The sequence below is a fragment of the Zingiber officinale genome, chromosome 2A (assembly GCF_018446385.1).
Source record: "Zingiber officinale cultivar Zhangliang chromosome 2A, Zo_v1.1, whole genome shotgun sequence".
NCBI lineage: Eukaryota > Viridiplantae > Streptophyta > Magnoliopsida > Zingiberales > Zingiberaceae > Zingiber > Zingiber officinale.
In genome coordinates, this window is record NC_055988.1 from 158,311,487 (window position 1) to 158,328,517 (window position 17,031).

The following is a 17,031-nucleotide window of genomic DNA, read 5'->3' on the forward strand; positions in this document are numbered from 1 at the left end:
CAAGTGAAGGCTATATAAAGAGTCTTAGAGCTTGAAGGCAGATCATCACACTCGAAGTCCTTGTTCATATTACTATTTTTATTTTTATTTACAAAGACCTTACTTTACTCGAGCGGTGATCATATATGACAAGTTTCTTCACTTTTAGTATTTACCACATACCACATACCACATAAGAGCAAGGGCGGCGCCACGTTTAAGCCTACCTAGGCTGTATTTATCATGGGAAAAAAGAAAAAAACAATGCAAGAGCAGCCCGGGAGTGAGGCGTCAGTGTGCACATTGATAGCCCACAGCAAGGGATCAACAAAGGTAGATCATTTGGATTAGCTCCACCATTGTATAAAAGATAGCTAGTGTGTATGACATTGTGTATATCCTTTGGAGTGGTAAACCTCGAGTTGTGAATCAAGTAAAATGCTATAATTTTTTCTTCTTGCATATGAATTTTATTCTAATATGTGTGTGACTTTTGTTAAGTAATTAACAGGAGATAATTTATTTAAAATTGCAAGTACTTTATTCACCCTCTTAAGCAATTCTAAGTGTCTATTGTAATATGGGTCATCTTTTCGGACGTACAGTTGGCTAGTGCATAATGATATTGTCATCATGAGAGTTAGAAGTCAAATCTCGATTAGTAGCCTGATGCTTACCCGCTATTTAACTGTCCAAGATTAATAGTCACTCGTAATTTATTTTTTCTGTATTAACCTAGAGATGAGCTGACGGAAACGTGAGCAAATTACCTTTTATGACCATTACAATATGGGTCACATCTCCCTAGCACCCTGCTGAGGTTCTTCATAGATTGACTGCTACTCCTGGACAATTAATCCTAGTCCCTAACTTCCCCTCTTGCATTCCCTATGCAACAACCTCTTCTCCCCAAAGGTGACACCTTACTTCTCTTCAGAAGTTTCCCTTCTCGAGCTTAATCCTATGCTTAATCATCCCAAGCAAAGCCCACCGCAGGATTCATCGATCAATCACCTAGATGCTCTGATTTCTTCATCATGAGAACCTAGGCTCCTCCCTCAAACAAATCTGCCATGTCCTGAATTTGGTAAGAACAAGCATTCATCGCTACTGTCAAGCTTCCTTCACAATGTCCTAACCCCTCCATGCGTTTGATAGGGGCTTGGTTTGGCACCACCAAGATATGGTGTATCGCTCAAGGCCCAGCAAAGTCAGAGCCGCAACAAGGAAAGCATCACTCCATTCTCATTTAGCTCATTTGACCGTACAATTATCTACTTGACAATTGACAGAGGAGGAGTGGCTAGATGATGAATGATGCCACACTGAGAGCGAATGAATGATCTTTTATCAACCTTTTGCCATATAGATGATAAGCAGTCCGGCTATAGCTCAGCTTATTTTTTAATTATTTGTAAAAATTGTATTAAGTATTAAATTTTTTTAGCACAAAATGAAGATACATTTAAAATTGGATTAGGATCCAATAAAATTTATCACTAAGATAAAGAATATATTAATTTAAATTGAGATTGATTTAGATTTAATTTAATTAAATTAGGATCTAACTAAATTTAATTGGATTAAATCGATTTAAAAAGAGTTATGAAATTTTTAAGAAAATCTATTTTCTTCTTTCTTTTCTTTGTTTTTTTATCTTACAAGTACGCAGTCTTACTCCCACTACTTCATGTGCAAATCTCTACATGCTGACTTTTTTTTGACATCTTTTTTTGCCTTATTTTTTTTTTCTTTTCAATCGTAATTTAATTGTTTTTTTTTTCATGTTCTTTGACAACAACAAATCTCATTTCTTCGTCTACTTAATTCTTAAGAGCGATTTCTTTTGTTATTTTTAGCTGACCAACCGCAATCCTAATTCTTCTTCCTCTTCTCTTTTATTTATTTATTTATTTATTTATTTTTAGAGTTAATTGAGATTATCGAAAAAAAGGTAAGACTTTTGTTTTTTTTTCTTTTCATTTTTTTTGAACCATATAATATAATGTAATGATTTTTTATTATATGTAATTTATTATATATATTTTTAATAATAATATATAATTTATTACGTTGAGTTCGTATCAATCTAAATATTAGTTCGGGGTTGAGACGGACCTTAGTAAGATTTTTAAATCAGTTTAATTTTTTATTGATCATTAGAATAAATTAAGAAGTACTCACATCACAACAACAAGCAACTGATAAATTTACTATTCTTAAATTAATTATTCATTAAAAAAATTTATCCGTTAATTTATTAAATTTATAACTAAAATGTTTAGATATCTTACGAATGATGAAGGTCGCTGAATCATTGTACGGTACAGGTGTTAATATCATTATTTTATATAAAGGGGAGTGCAGTGAAAGATATATTTTATATAAAGGGGAGAGCAGTGAAATATTATCTCTTGTTGTTTTATTTTTCAAAGGAGGTATCTCTTCATACTGTATGTAAAGATGCATCCCTTTAATTTATGCAATTGTCGCGTAATTATGAAATCTAAAGCCGACACATATTTGAGGAGGGATGATTTTTACATGGAATAAAAGATGATATCCTTCATTTTTATCAATAAAATTTTATAATATTAAGAGTTTCATCATCAATAAAGAGAGATAATCATGCCGCTCTTCCATTGGATCCGCCCTTGCTCCCACTCAGTTCGGGTAACCGACCCATTCGATAATCTCAACATATTCGTTGAGTGATGTGGACACGTCCCGCTGATTTGCCATGGACTAGATATTGACGAAGATAGGTTAGACTCTATTAAAAGATTTTATAAATTTTTGTGCTTTTGAAAAACAAAAAGGAAACAATTATCACATGAGAGTCTTATTTAACTTAGAAAAAGCCGGCCCCTTCAGGTAAAAAAAAAATAATATCATTTGCTAGGTATAATATCTAACAATTGCAGCCAAAAAAAAAAAAAAAATTAAAATTAAGAAATGGGCTGCCAAATGTTTTTTTTTTAATGAGGAAAATTTTTCTATTTAAAATTTTATAAAAATATATTTTTTATTTTTCTTTCGATGAAAAATATTGCGGAGACGAGTATTTTTTAAAAGGAAATTGCTAGAAAATAATAAAAATAGACGCAAAACGAAAACAATCCCGTCTCTCCATCGCCTAAAAGGAGACAGAACACCCGCCTTCTCCGTCTCCTCCCTTCCACGCCCTCCGTCCCCGCCTCCGATCATATCCGAAACCCTAGAGAAGTGAGGAATCCTGGAATGGCTCCATGATCCCACATTACTCTAATCCTTGACTTGAAGATGGATCAGGAGAATTAATTATTAATATGAGAGCTGGGTGCAGAGATGAGGCATGCTAGGTTCTTTTGATCACTTGCATTTCAGAGGATTAGATGCCTCACGGCCCTAACCCCATTGACCATCCTCTACGAGATTACGCGATCGCGTTGAGTCCTGTTCATCCCTATCGACATGCTGGAGACCGTCCATGAGATCGCCATTTACATTCATCGCTTCCATAACCTCGATCTCTTTCAGCAGGGGTAATCTTCTAGTTCCTTCTTCCTGTTTACATTCAATGGCAGGAGGGGAAAAAAAAACGAGCTGGATCATCTTGGTTTTGAGTCAATTTTACTTGATGCTAATTTATTTGAAAAAGCAGATGGTATCAAATAAAGATAAGTGCGATGAGAGAAGATTCTGCCCTGCATTCTTATGGGACTCCATCTAGAGTTATTCAATACGAAGGTACAATTTTGTTTTTAGTTTTTGGACAGTCAGGCCCTACTTGTCTTGAGAAACTGTCCTTATAGTTTGTTCTCTATATTCTTTAGGATTTTAGTTGTTTTTAGCATAACTTTCTTTTTTTGACAAGGCTTGCAATGGTTGAATGGTGCTGAACTTGTTTGTGTTTGACAATAACTTAGTGAATATTTTTCCTAAAAGAGTTTGTATTCAGTTCGAGTTTCTGATTGAGATGGAAGATATGCTCCCATTGAATTACCTCTTGTTTTGTTGTGTCATTGTAATGGGAAAATTACGACAAATATAGAAGTCTACCAATCACTTTTGTTGGCTTGAACCTTGGTTAGGGACCAAGATGTGAGGAGCTTGGCTGAAGCAAGATCAGTGTTTGAGTAATCTCAGCTGAACTGCAAGAAGCTCAATTAAAGTGGAATGAGGTTGACCAAGGTGTATATAACTCGGTCAAGGTGAGAGTGATGCAACAAAATAAGAGAGATTGAATGTTGAAAGGTTTGTGGAGTAGGAATTTGAAATTAAGTGGTAAGAAGTGTAGAAAGATTATAGAAACTTAGGTATCACACCTAAGGGTTCCCAGGCATCACATCATAAGGCGATTGCATCACACAACCTAAAGAGAATTTTCAAAAACTCAATTTCTATTCCATGCCCTAGCAATATAACTGTAGGATCGGGATGCCAGTGTGGTAGAGGAGGGTGCATATCAAAACTCGCTAGTGTTATATATAAATTAATGAGCAACAAAAGTAAGAATACAACTAGAAAATCAAACCAGAGTGACACCTTTAATTTACATGGTTCATAGCCCTTAGGCTGGTATGTCCACGACCTATGCTCACAATATCCACTATCTTTTCCCTTTTTAGTAAATCACCGGAGGTGGAGAAACCTCTTACAATTAGTCAATAATAAATTGACAAATACAAGTAGAATGAAAGACAGTGAAGGTTTAAGAAAATTGAGCGTGGGTGTGATTTTCAAATCAATGCTTTGTATTCTTGCAGCCCCAAGTCCTACGTATAGCCTTTAGTTTGAATCTTTCTGTTGGATGATCTGGTGTTGATTGCTTGCTTCTCATTAGTTGATTGATCTTCAAATCTTATCCACATCATATGGTTGATCTTTTCATCTTCGGCTTTATTTGAATTGATTGTTGCAGTGTCAGTCAACTGGTCTGAACCATAAGTTAACTCGTGGACATTTTGTGGTCTTCCAATGAGATTCAGTAGACTGCTCTAGTTGACTAAGAATCATTCTTGTTTCTTCAAACGAACCTCAGTCGACTTGGCTAGTCAACTATCCAACCTTCTATTCATTTGATAGGTCTGATAATCAATAGTCGGTTGATCCTTATCCATTAGTCGATTGATGCAACCATAATACCCCAAACAAACCTAACTTGGGGTATATGAATATTTCGATTACCAGTTAACTGAATCTCATTATCAGTAGATTGACATCTTGACTAGTTCTAAGATTGAATCCACCTAAAATTACTAGTTTACCCTTCATCCCATGTATACTGGCCACTTCACTTATCTTACATGGAGTATTTTCAAACCTTGAGGTCTTCTACCATCAAGTTGCATCCCTCGGATGCTCTGAGCCCGTAGTGTCTCCTTAGTCATCCTTCTCGCCTTTGCTTACATATATTTCCTCCTCGACTTGCCATTCTCCAATGCTTCTTGTTTTGCAGTCCCTCGGATACGCCATCCTTCTTCGATCTTATGGACCTTGAGCCATTGAGTCCTTAACCTCGCCAAGTCAACCTGTATACCTAGTAGGTCTGCACAACTTATCACACAAGTAAGATAAACACAAAGCTAAATTAAACCCTTCACCAAGTCAACCTGTATTGTTAGGACTACCACCTAAACTGTTCCAAGATTATAAATCCGTGAAAAACATTTAGATCATGTCATACTTGCCACTTTAAAATCATGTTGAAATTCAATTTGGAAACAATTAAAAACTATCTTGTGTAATAAATTTTCAAATCATGAATTTTATAGCAATATTTTTGAGAATATTTTTCATACATATGCCATGTCAAACATACAATGATTAGCAGATGTGTTCCAATATGGTTGACTGGGTCATTTACTGACTAAGTATAGATTTTGATACCCAATACATGTTGGGTCCAACAGGGTTAATCAGATACTGCTTAGGTATCCATTTCTTTGCTATTGTTCTAAGTGTGCCATGTCTTCTACTAAAAATAGGTCTTTTCTTTCTTGTATCCTTTATTATAGGCCATTTTTGCTATAGTTATCTCTTTGACTACCAATTAGCAATTTTAATGATTGTGATCCTATAGTAAACTTTTCTAAGACTAATTTTAGAGATTCATTTTGGCTTCTTAGAGTTTCATTCTCTACCTCCAATTCCTTAATCCTAGTCTCATGCATTTCATCACTACTGGACGGAATCCAAACCAATAATAGCCTTATAAAAAAGATCTTACACACAAAGATGAAAGTATCTCATACAGAGATTAAACAAAGAGTATTACATGGAAAGATGATAGACACTAAAAGTGACCTCTTTTATAGACTTCAATCCTAACAACCTACTGAATAATAAAATGTAAATTATGAAATCCACATAACTAAACTCTTACCAAAACTATTCTACCTTCTAAATTAAAACTTACAAAACCTTCTTAACACTCTAAAATAAAAAAGTTATCAATTTTATTTTTTCCTTAAAACAATTTCTCCTAAAGAGGAGATCATCCCAAAGCAATCTCTTCTAAAATCTAGAACTTAATTCTTCTTGTATGCATTATTAACAAGATTTGTTTTATTTTTGAAAGAGGACATTTTTCTTGGATACATTTTCAACTTGCTTTTCTTAACATTATGATTATAAGTTTGGAGCTAGTTTGCTTGAACTACATTATATGTCCTAAGGTATACCTGTGAATTCATATTTGCTTCTTGCTGAGTGGAGTCTGCTGTCGTATACGATAGCACTATCACTTTTGCATAGAAACCACCATCGAACCTAAGACCATAAAAGGTGATTCTCTTGTTTTTGTCCTCAAGATGGTTTTGGACAACCTAGGTACTCATGAAAACGCCTTCACTCAACTAGTTGGGAAGTCAACTATCCTTTTTTTAAAGCATCTAACAAGCAACAATTTGTTGGCTTCCTCTATCTGTCATTATTTTGCAAATATATTACTTAGGAGAACCTCAAGCCAATTTCATATTCCAAACATTTCTTGAACTTGACACTACTAAACCAAGTCCCATTGTCAGTTACTAGTATCTTGGGTAGCTCAAAGATTGTTATGATGTTTTCCACATAAAATTCTCTATCCTCCATCTGTTTTTGTTGTAATACTCTTGGCTAGGTTGCCTCAACCCACTTAGAAAAATAATCAACTCCCATAATTAGAAACATCTTTTGTCTTTTTCCCCATGGAAAAGGATCTGAAATGTAGCTCTCCACCGGTGAAAATGCCAAATACAATCTAAAGATGACAACTCTAATACTGTATGGTGGATTACCTTATTAAACTTCCGACAAAACTCACATTTTTAACAAATTGGTTGCTTCAGAATGTAGTGCCATAAGTGTCCTGTATTCTTGAAGATGTATTTGCACTGCACACTTGGAAATAAATCCAAATTTTTTTCAGGCAATATGGACGAATAGTGGAAATCCTTAAACCACTTGCAAAGTTCTTGTTCTTGTTGTATGACATCACAACAATGTAAAATTCTTTAGCGAAAGCATCAGAGCATGGAGTTTATACTTGTTTTTGTTCACCAGAAGCTTTTCTTTGTAGCTAAATGCCTCATCTTATTTATGCTGAGAATTCTTCTGACAGTAAATTTCTGAGTTCAGAGAAAGTCCTTTGGCTCATCATCAGTTTCCCTCATAATGGGTGGTTCATACCAACTTTTTGCTGCCTTCTCACACGGGGATAAGAATTATTTTGGAGTAGCATGCCATTAACAGGAAATCAACCTCACACAAATGAAGGTCTCACAGAGAATAGAACAGAACTCTTGTTAATTGAAAACTGGATATTATATATAGAGTCAACAACTTTTAAAGACTATCCTGACTAAAATAGGAAAAATACGTCTGCTATCAAATTAAGATAACTAACCAAACACAATAATTGCCAAACAACTTAAAAATCAGAATTTTAAATTCAAAATATGAATCTTTTTCTTGCATCATATTTCCTCTATATCATCAAACTGTTTAAGTCTCTGGAGAAAAATTTCTGCTGATTTTGCAGTTTGATATCCCTATAAAATTTTGCCACTGTTGGATATGAGGGGATCTGAAGGTTCATATGAATGGAATTAGAAACAAAACCATTTAATCTTGTGCACCAAAAAAACTGACTTCAGTTTGCTTCATTGGAGTCATTTTAATGTTAACATCTACTTTTGGAGTACAGTTTAGAAAATGCAAACCAAATAGGTTTCATATGTACTTTCCATCAAATACTGTGACCTTAGTGATGTGTTTCAACATCTTTATAGTATATCCTTACAATTTTGATATTTACATATTTATAGTATATCCTTAAAGTCCTGATATTTATATACTCTTCTTTTGCTGCATGCTATGTGAATATTTATGGGCATCACTTTTTAACATCCTAAGTCAACTGTACAGCCCCAAATATAGTACCAGACAATATATTTCCTGTTTGGAGGATTGATGATACAGAGCACAGCTTCAGCACCCAGTCATTCATAGTTAAATATTCTAGACAGGATGTTCATCTATCGGTCATGGTGTCTTTTAACTTTGCAATAGGGAAAGATGAGGTTAGCCTCCTTTTTAACCTGCACATTTTTAGGGAATATTTAATTTGTCAATACCATCATCTTTTGCTTTTAATGTCCAGAGACCGCTAAACACTGCAATAGTTTTGAAGTTTGAACTTATGTATGCTCCATTATTGGAAAATTGGTAAGCAAACATTTTTCACTCTATAAAAACTCTTGTGCCGTTGATCACTTGGTTTTTTGTTCTTGATGATTTTTTATGACTATTTTTTATCTTTTATCTTTTCTTCTACAGTCAAGATATTCAAGCCCCTTTAGTTATGCTTCCAACTTCAGTCCATGAATTCAGAATCCCTCCTAAGGCACTTCTTGGTCTTCATGCATATTGTCCTGTTCATTTTGATGCTTTTAACTCAGTGCTTATTGATTTAAGTATCCATATTGTTTTCCTGAAATCTGCTACCAGCATACGTGAGAAGGTGCCAAGGTTTATAAAAGCCTCAATTTCTTTCTCTTTCCTTATTTTGCTAAAATTAACTAGTTTTCTTGACATTTGAGTTTTTATATATTAGCAAGTCTCCAAAGGTGGACACACTTGCTCAAGAATGTTACGATGAAGCTGATCAGGTAAGTGTTTGTAAAGTTTGAACAATAAATTCATATTTTCATGTGATCTTTCAATTTACTTGCAGATCATTATGTCCTCACTGTTCCTATTAGCATAAATTTTCCTTAAATTCTACACTACTCGGTGAAAGTGCAACCCTTTATCTTTATTTCCTTGTATGCCAAATTTATCTTCACACTGTTTGTATTTATAGACTTTTCACTTGCTTATTAGTTTTCTGTAAACTGCCAAATTATCTTTATTTCCTTGTATGCAAAATTTATCTTTTTTTTCTACTGGTATACAGATCAAGGAGTATTTGTTTCTCAACTGTGTAGTCTCTGTATATCAATAGCATTATTTTGAAGACTATTTGTGTAGCTTATACAACCAGATTTTATTTTGTACACTTACAGCAGCATAAGAATTATGCATGCTTAACTAATTCGAGCCAAGCATGTCCAAGTTTGTGATGACTTGGGAAATGCCACCATGCATAAGGAGGTACCCCTCCAAGCGATAATTCACTAGAAAGCCATAACAGTAAACATGACAGGAAAGGAGAAAAAAAATATATATCAACATATGACTGACAAGGCAATTATGCATTGTATTCATATGTCAATGCAACATAATAGGGTTCAAGTATAAGAAAGAATATCTCATATAAGAAATAAAATTGTTGTAAGAAAAATATCATTTTGTATATATATGAAAGATACACTAAATCATGTGTAAATAAACTGCTAAAACAAATGTAAATGGACGAAATCATCATTTGACAAAATCCATTTTTATTTTTAGAACATATTTCTGAACAACTCTAACTTTGGCTGAAGTCGACTAGGACCCTAAATGCTTGTCCTCCTACGAAAATGGAGGCTAAGCAAACACAAAGTGAGCATAAAATTATAGAAAACAGAGTGAACACAAAATCACTAAGTAGGTGAACAGAAAAGACACACATAAATTATAATTGTTCATTGATGTCATTTTTTAATTTAGCATAGATTGTACATCAATTTTATTGTTTATTTGGTTGATCTTAAGTAAAACCCCCTAAAATTAGGGATTGATGATGCATTTATGAAAAGCAAACTCAGTTTGAATTCTCCTTGATGTTTTGTGCATAAATTTCTCTATGTACTTGAATTGATGTGATTTTTGATGCTACGGAGAGCTAAGAGATAGGGTTTTATGCAAGCGTCTCAAGTTTGTTTGGTTGTTTAAAGGTACAAAAACATACTACAAGATGGTTTATGACTTAGATTCATCAAGTGTTTTTCACCACCCTAGAACCGTAAAAAATATCCATAAAAGAGGAATTCAACAACAATTAGAGGGAGAATTCAATGTGGAGTTAGGCAAAGTAGTGTGAAATTTGGCAAGGGATTAAATAAGTTTTCAATTGATGAAACTTATCATTGAGTTTATTTTTACTTCTTTTTGTCAATGCAATTAGTTTTGATATTGGCAAAAGGTTAAGTCAGAAAATGTGCTTGATTAGCTTGTGACGAGTGTATGCAGGAGTAGGTCACAAACTAAAGGGTGATTGGATGTCCTGATAGATCAAGGGTGATCAAATAGTTGGTTAGAATAAGTCTCAACAGATCAATGATGATCAAATACTTGGCAAGACAAAGTCTTGGCTGATGGAAGGATTGGCAAGGCGAAGAAGATTCCATATAAGGTCCTTTAGAAGGGTTCTCTCTAGTGGCTTGACAATTTTTATTTATGCAACAATGAATGGAGTGAACATGTAATTATAGGGAATCGAGAGCTAGATTAGGCATGAACAAAGTTTTAGAATTGACTTGGTCACTACTCTAGTCGACTAAATTGAAATTATTAGTCAAGATTGTTAAGTGCAGACAAGTTGGAAATATTCTATTTGTTTTAAACATTCTATTTGGTCGTCCCTTGAAAAGCAATTGACTGATGATCACTTGAATCGATTGAAATAGTAGTTAATTTGTTGTAATGGAACGATTAATTGATTGTAACAATAGATAAGCGTTGATAACACTCAACTAATGATAGCAGCAGTCGATTGATAGAAGGTGGATGGTTATAATGAAATGGTTAATTTGATATAATGAATGTTTCAAGAAGGCAACCGACTGATGGAGGAAACAGTTGACTGTTGGAGTGGTTTTAGACACTTCTTGGGAGTTGTTGACTAAATTGAACTATCTCCAACTCCTCAAAAATCCACTAACTCGTCATGACACGTTTAAATTGAACTATCCATATTTAGAAATTTATTTGGCTCTAAAGTGACAAAAATAAATTTAAATTGACCCAGATTCAAACCCACATGGTTCTAATCACTACAACTACTCAATGAGTTTATTTTAAACCCAATTCGATTTCAACTTGATGCTAAAAATTTAATTTGTTTGTTTGATACAACTTATTTTGTAATTGAGTTTGATTCAATTTGGTATTAGAGCCTTTTTGTACTACATTAATTTCTTATCATAGTGTTCTTGTATTACATCACCCTTCTATATACATTATGCAGTGACTGAACCATAAACCTTCTGGATGTTGTTTCTTTTTTTTTTTTAAATTGTGATTCCAACTTGAAGGGGAGCTTTGACGCAACAGTAAAGTTGTTGTTTTGTGACCTAAAGGTCACGGGTTCGAATCATGGAAATAACATCTTGCAAAAGGCAGGATAAGACTGCGTATAATGGATCCTTCTCCGGATCCCGCATGGTGAGAGCTTCGTGCATCGGGCTACTCTTTTTTTTGTTCCAACTTGCCCCCCTTATTCTATGCACTAATGAGATGGTGATTGATTGGATTTATTGATACTGAATGTCCCTAGCACATAAGGAACATTTTAAAATTCAAATATAGGATGTCTTTTGTATCTCTCCTGTGCACCAATGAGTAGTGATTCAATGATTCATTGGATGGATACTAGGGATGCCTACCAATAAATGACATTCTTAAAATCCTGATTCTAAAAATCGGATGGTGTTTCTGTTGCTTCTGTTCTTGATAATATCAATGAAGTAATTAAAATTTTGGCCACTTATCCTCCTGAATCTGCAGTTGATGCATACCTAGTGAAATTTAACTTGCCTTTTTTTTTCAACCAATTATGTTGAATTAGACATTCAATTTGTATTTAATGATGTGTTATTCCTGAGCATTGCAGATCTCTCTCACTTGTTGATATTTTGTTGCATATTTATGTTTATGAAGTTGATGAGATATCTTGATTATTATTCCATGCACTGATCAATAAATTAGAATAACCTCATGCACTACTGAATTAACTTGATCTTATACCTGTTATGCTGTCAACCTTTTACATATAGCTAATTTTTTATGACATGTCAGTTATTAGGTCATGGTTGGTGCTCAATAGCCATTGAGACTGTGAAGTCCCTGTTTGTTTCTCGTGAGATGATTTTGGAAGAAATGAAAAACTTGAGCAGCACAATAGGTCAACCTATTGATGATTTTCATGATGCTGACCTGAATCTTGGTAGATTTGAGTTTGTTGGCTCTTCATTGAAAACTGATTTATCTACCGGTGATGGGGGCCTTTATAGGTCAAAGATGGGTGTTGGACATTTGGCTGGGATGCTACAAAATATTTTGGAGGTACTTGTTCAGCTTGTTCTTATGTAGTGAATTTCCTTGTGAATTTTGGAATTTTGGTCATTTAACCAACATAATTTATCATTTAATGTTCGTTTACAATTGATGCTTGTAATTGATTATGCAGAAATCAGACAATACAGCTGATTTTGGAAATGATGTCAAGCTCTGCTCTCTGTCAAAGGAAGAACTGTTGAGTGTATGTTTCACTTTGGGTAGCCATCTGTCTTTCCTATGGAGTACGTTTTTGAAATTCCATAGGTATGGGTTTTCTTCTCCTCATGAGTTAATATAGTGAGTATTACATTCTGATCTTTGGAATGATTGTGGAGGTATGAATTTGATGATGTAAATGCCTTTCATTGATAATGTTCTCTGTTCACCTATGTAAGCAAGCAATGTAGTTTTTTTTTTTGAGTAATTTAAGGTATGAATTACAGAATATTGCATGTCCTGAATGAAATGATCCAACACATTTTTGGATTTTGCATTTTTATAATTGTCATGAATATGCTATTTGAAAATGCTCAGTGGTAAGTAAGATTTGAAAGTTACAATGGTGTTGAACAATAGTGGTGAACATGTGTAAACATCATTATTAGCAAAGATGATTAACTCTGTGATACTTACAGATTCTATAGCATGTAGAAAGTAAGAAAAAATTTCAAATGGATAATTGGTAGTCTAAATTTATTTTAATCATTAGATTATGAAGTTAATCTTCACCAATTTATATTGCATGTTGCCTGGAAATATGATGTGACATTACAATGGGTACTCTGTTAACTATGGTTGCTACATTAAGTCAGCAAATAAGGTAGTTTTCTTTTGACTCTTAGGAAAAATAGATTTTCCATACTTGAACATCTCCATGATACTTGGGCTATGGGACGCAAGGCTGAATGGTCGATATGGATGGTTCATCTGAAAACTCAAGTTCCCCACCGTTACTTGAAAAGTGGAGCTGATGATTCTTCTCACCATAATGGACCTGGAAATGTTGGTCCAAGAAAGTCCAGTGATGAAGTATGCTTTTCAATGTCAATTTAACTTGATCAGACTTGTATAACATGCAGATTATTTTGTAGAAATATTTTTAAACTACAAAGGAAAATAAGTTTTCCTTTTCCATTATGCGCAGCCAACTCAAATTGCAGTGGCACGTGCGGAACTTCACCGGAAAAGTATCAACCAAATGAAAGTGAGATATCATAATTGTTTAATTGGTAATATGATAACTTTTACCTGAATTTTCTAAATTTCATAGGTCGTGTGCAGATCAATGGCCTATATATTCAAGACATGCAAATTTTTCGTGATCCTTCACGAGTACCTGTTGTTCTTGTAGAACAGCATGTTATTAACTTTCCCAACAATTCATCACAGCTTTCTTTGGATCAGAATGATGCCACAGTAACTGAGGAAGAAAATTTAGTGCCCAAGTTCAGCATGGGAAATAAGAGCAGCCATATACTACATGCAGTTGTCTTTGTCCATGGTTTTCAGGTTTATCCTCAATTACATTGCCTGTTAATTCCTTGCATTCTTTTGATATTAAGAGTCAATAAGGTATGTTACATATAAAGTTATAAACCATTATTTATATAAACTTGTTTATACGACTCCCCCTCCCCCTCAAGACACTTGGAATATATTGTAGAACCTGGCTTCTTAAAAATATACTCAACTAACTCTATACCTTTTAAAGATTTGGTCAATAGGTCCACTAGCTAATCATTAGAGTTGACAAATAAAGTAATGATTTCCTTTGTTTGCACGATCTATCTTATGATTTTACAATCAATGTATATGGTTTTGCACCCGTGAACACTTGGTCAAGAGCCTATGTGCGTAGTTGCTTGATTGTTACAATAAACCCTATTGGTGTCTACCCTATCTTAGTCATTAGCTGCATAACTTAAATAATTACACATGTTGCTATTGTTGTGGGGATATACTCTACCTCCACATTTTATCTAGCAACAAGAGTTTATTTCTTGCTAGATTGCTTTCCAAGAATATACAAATTTTAAATAATTATAAAAATTAATAAAATATTTTATAAAATAATTTAATTTTTTTAATATATATTGAATTTAATGTAAATTTAAAATAATATATATATATTTTCAAAATATAATTTTTAAAGATTTCAAACAAATTTAAAAAAATTAAAAATTTACATATACATTTAAAAAAAATAATTGAAGGCCTTCAAATAATTTTATAATTATCTTTAAGCCTTTCAAATGATTTTATAATTTTAAATTTAGTTTTGAATTTTGAGAATTATTTTTATTTTTAAAATAATTTTTATAAAAATTTAATAGACATTATCTTATGTAAAAATATTAAAATATGAACTCAACATCTCAAAATATAACATCAATAGTGAGCATATTTAATAATTAAATATTAATAAAATTTATATACACTTATATTTAACAAAGTATCGAAACTGTATCGGCACGACACGATACAATACCGAAACTGTATCCTTCCGGTTTGAGGCCAAGGCTCTGGCGTGGGTCGAAATTTTAAACCATGTTTATGACTCAATTTTTTTCTTCTATGCCATGGTCAAGTTTTAAATTTCATTTTGTTGGACCTTATATTGTATATGAAATTCATTATTTTTCTTTCTTTTTATATTAATTTAGTCTAATTTATAGTTTTTACACAATTTGAATTTTTATTTCTTTTTATTGGTTAAATTTAACTTTTAATGTTTTTTTTTAAATTTTAGAATTGCATAAAATAAGATTCATTTCAAATGGTATTGAATTGAATTATCATAATTCTTTTCACTTTTTATTCGTATGTAGGAACTATATCTATCATATGATATAAATCATAAATCGTATGATTCTAACAACTAAGGTAGAAGTAACTCGATTTAAACCCTAAATATTCAATTAAACTAAAGCAAAGTGTGGTTATGAACACTATTAGAGACGGATTATTAATTTTATTTTGTTGACGACTCACATTTAAGAGCTTAAAGATTAGGTTATGAACTATGTCAACATTAACAAAGAAATGACTAAAATGACTACAAATATGGAGCGGGGAAAGTGTAGGTAAGAACACTTAAAACATTAGAGGTTCATTCAGGTAAAGCCTATAAAACTCGTGCTTGATGCTAATTGCCTAATATCCTCAAACCTTGAAAAGAAATATAAGTAATAAAACAATCAAATGATAATCAATAAGTTCAATGAAAACTATATAAAATATCAAAGGCAAACCCAACATAAGTGAAAAAAATCTCCAATGCTTTTAATTGATGAATAAGATCGATTACTAGATATTAGTAGGATGTATGAGTGGTGTAGGAGTAGAGAAAGAGGATATACTACTAGAAATATGTTCACACAATCCAGAGTTTAAGATTTAGGGAGATCATCCAAAAGTTGTAAAAGTATCTCTATTGGTAAGTAAGGTGGCCACTTGGGGTGAAGTACTAATAATTGTTAAATTATAGATTCATAATTTGTAGCACACAATATGGTTCCCATATAAAATAACAAGAGTTTTACATATGAATTGGAAGTGAAAAGGACCATGATGAGTTGAATCAACTTAGTACAATTTAATACAAACATTATGAAAAATAAGAAAGTAAAACTATAAAATTCTAAATTTAATAACTGAAAGTAAATTTAACCTATTAAAAAATTGACTTCCAAACATTCTAGAAATTAAATTTTATTTATCATAAAATAAGATAAAATGATGAATTTTATGTTATAGAATAGAAGCTAAATAATGAAACAAAGTGAAATCTCAAAGTTAAGATGACATTAACGAAAAATTCACAGAGTTGATAATAAATTATGTGAGTTCGACACCTAACAATTATTGAGAAGAATAGGCCTTATCAAATTAACACATGGAATAATAGTAAGGGCGACATCGAAGCCACATCATGCCTAAGTTATCTATTTATTGACAATAACTTTCCTTTCTAAAAGCATTTGATTAGAAAGCTTCATCAATCCTTAATAGAATAAAATACTTAACTTCATTTATTTCTATTATGCTATTAAATAAAATTATTATATTATTTTACACACTTTTAGCTATTAAAATATTCTAAATAAAGTAGATTTATTTTTAACATATTTTATAATTTTTTATTAAAATATTGTTAATCACAATTCGATATTATTCACAATTCAATAATTTACCAGTATGGTTCATGATACATTATATGAATCTCAATTTGATCACCCAACAATAACCTAAAACCAAAGGAGACTTGAGTGGTCTGCTTGATCAACAATGAGGGAACTGAATTGGGCTACATGTACCTAAGAG

At 32.7% G+C, this 17,031-nt stretch overlaps 1 protein-coding gene across 1 annotated transcript in view; it reads left to right on the forward strand.

Moving 5' to 3' along the window:
• The first annotated feature begins 3,086 nt into the window (after nt 1–3,086).
• The window catches only part of LOC122042893 (protein FAM135B-like), a 71,847-nt gene continuing 57,902 nt past the window's right edge, over nt 3,087–17,031 (forward strand). The window contains exons 1-11 of the mRNA XM_042603281.1: nt 3,087–3,503; nt 3,623–3,708; nt 8,371–8,525; nt 8,606–8,670; nt 8,782–8,973; nt 9,059–9,113; nt 12,448–12,714; nt 12,839–12,972; nt 13,551–13,737; nt 13,853–13,912; nt 13,990–14,217. Of these exons, the coding sequence (XP_042459215.1) occupies nt 3,433–3,503; nt 3,623–3,708; nt 8,371–8,525; nt 8,606–8,670; nt 8,782–8,973; nt 9,059–9,113; nt 12,448–12,714; nt 12,839–12,972; nt 13,551–13,737; nt 13,853–13,912; nt 13,990–14,217 (1,500 nt within the window). The 5' untranslated portion in view covers nt 3,087–3,432. The remainder of the gene's footprint in view (nt 3,504–3,622; nt 3,709–8,370; nt 8,526–8,605; nt 8,671–8,781; nt 8,974–9,058; nt 9,114–12,447; nt 12,715–12,838; nt 12,973–13,550; nt 13,738–13,852; nt 13,913–13,989; nt 14,218–17,031) is intronic.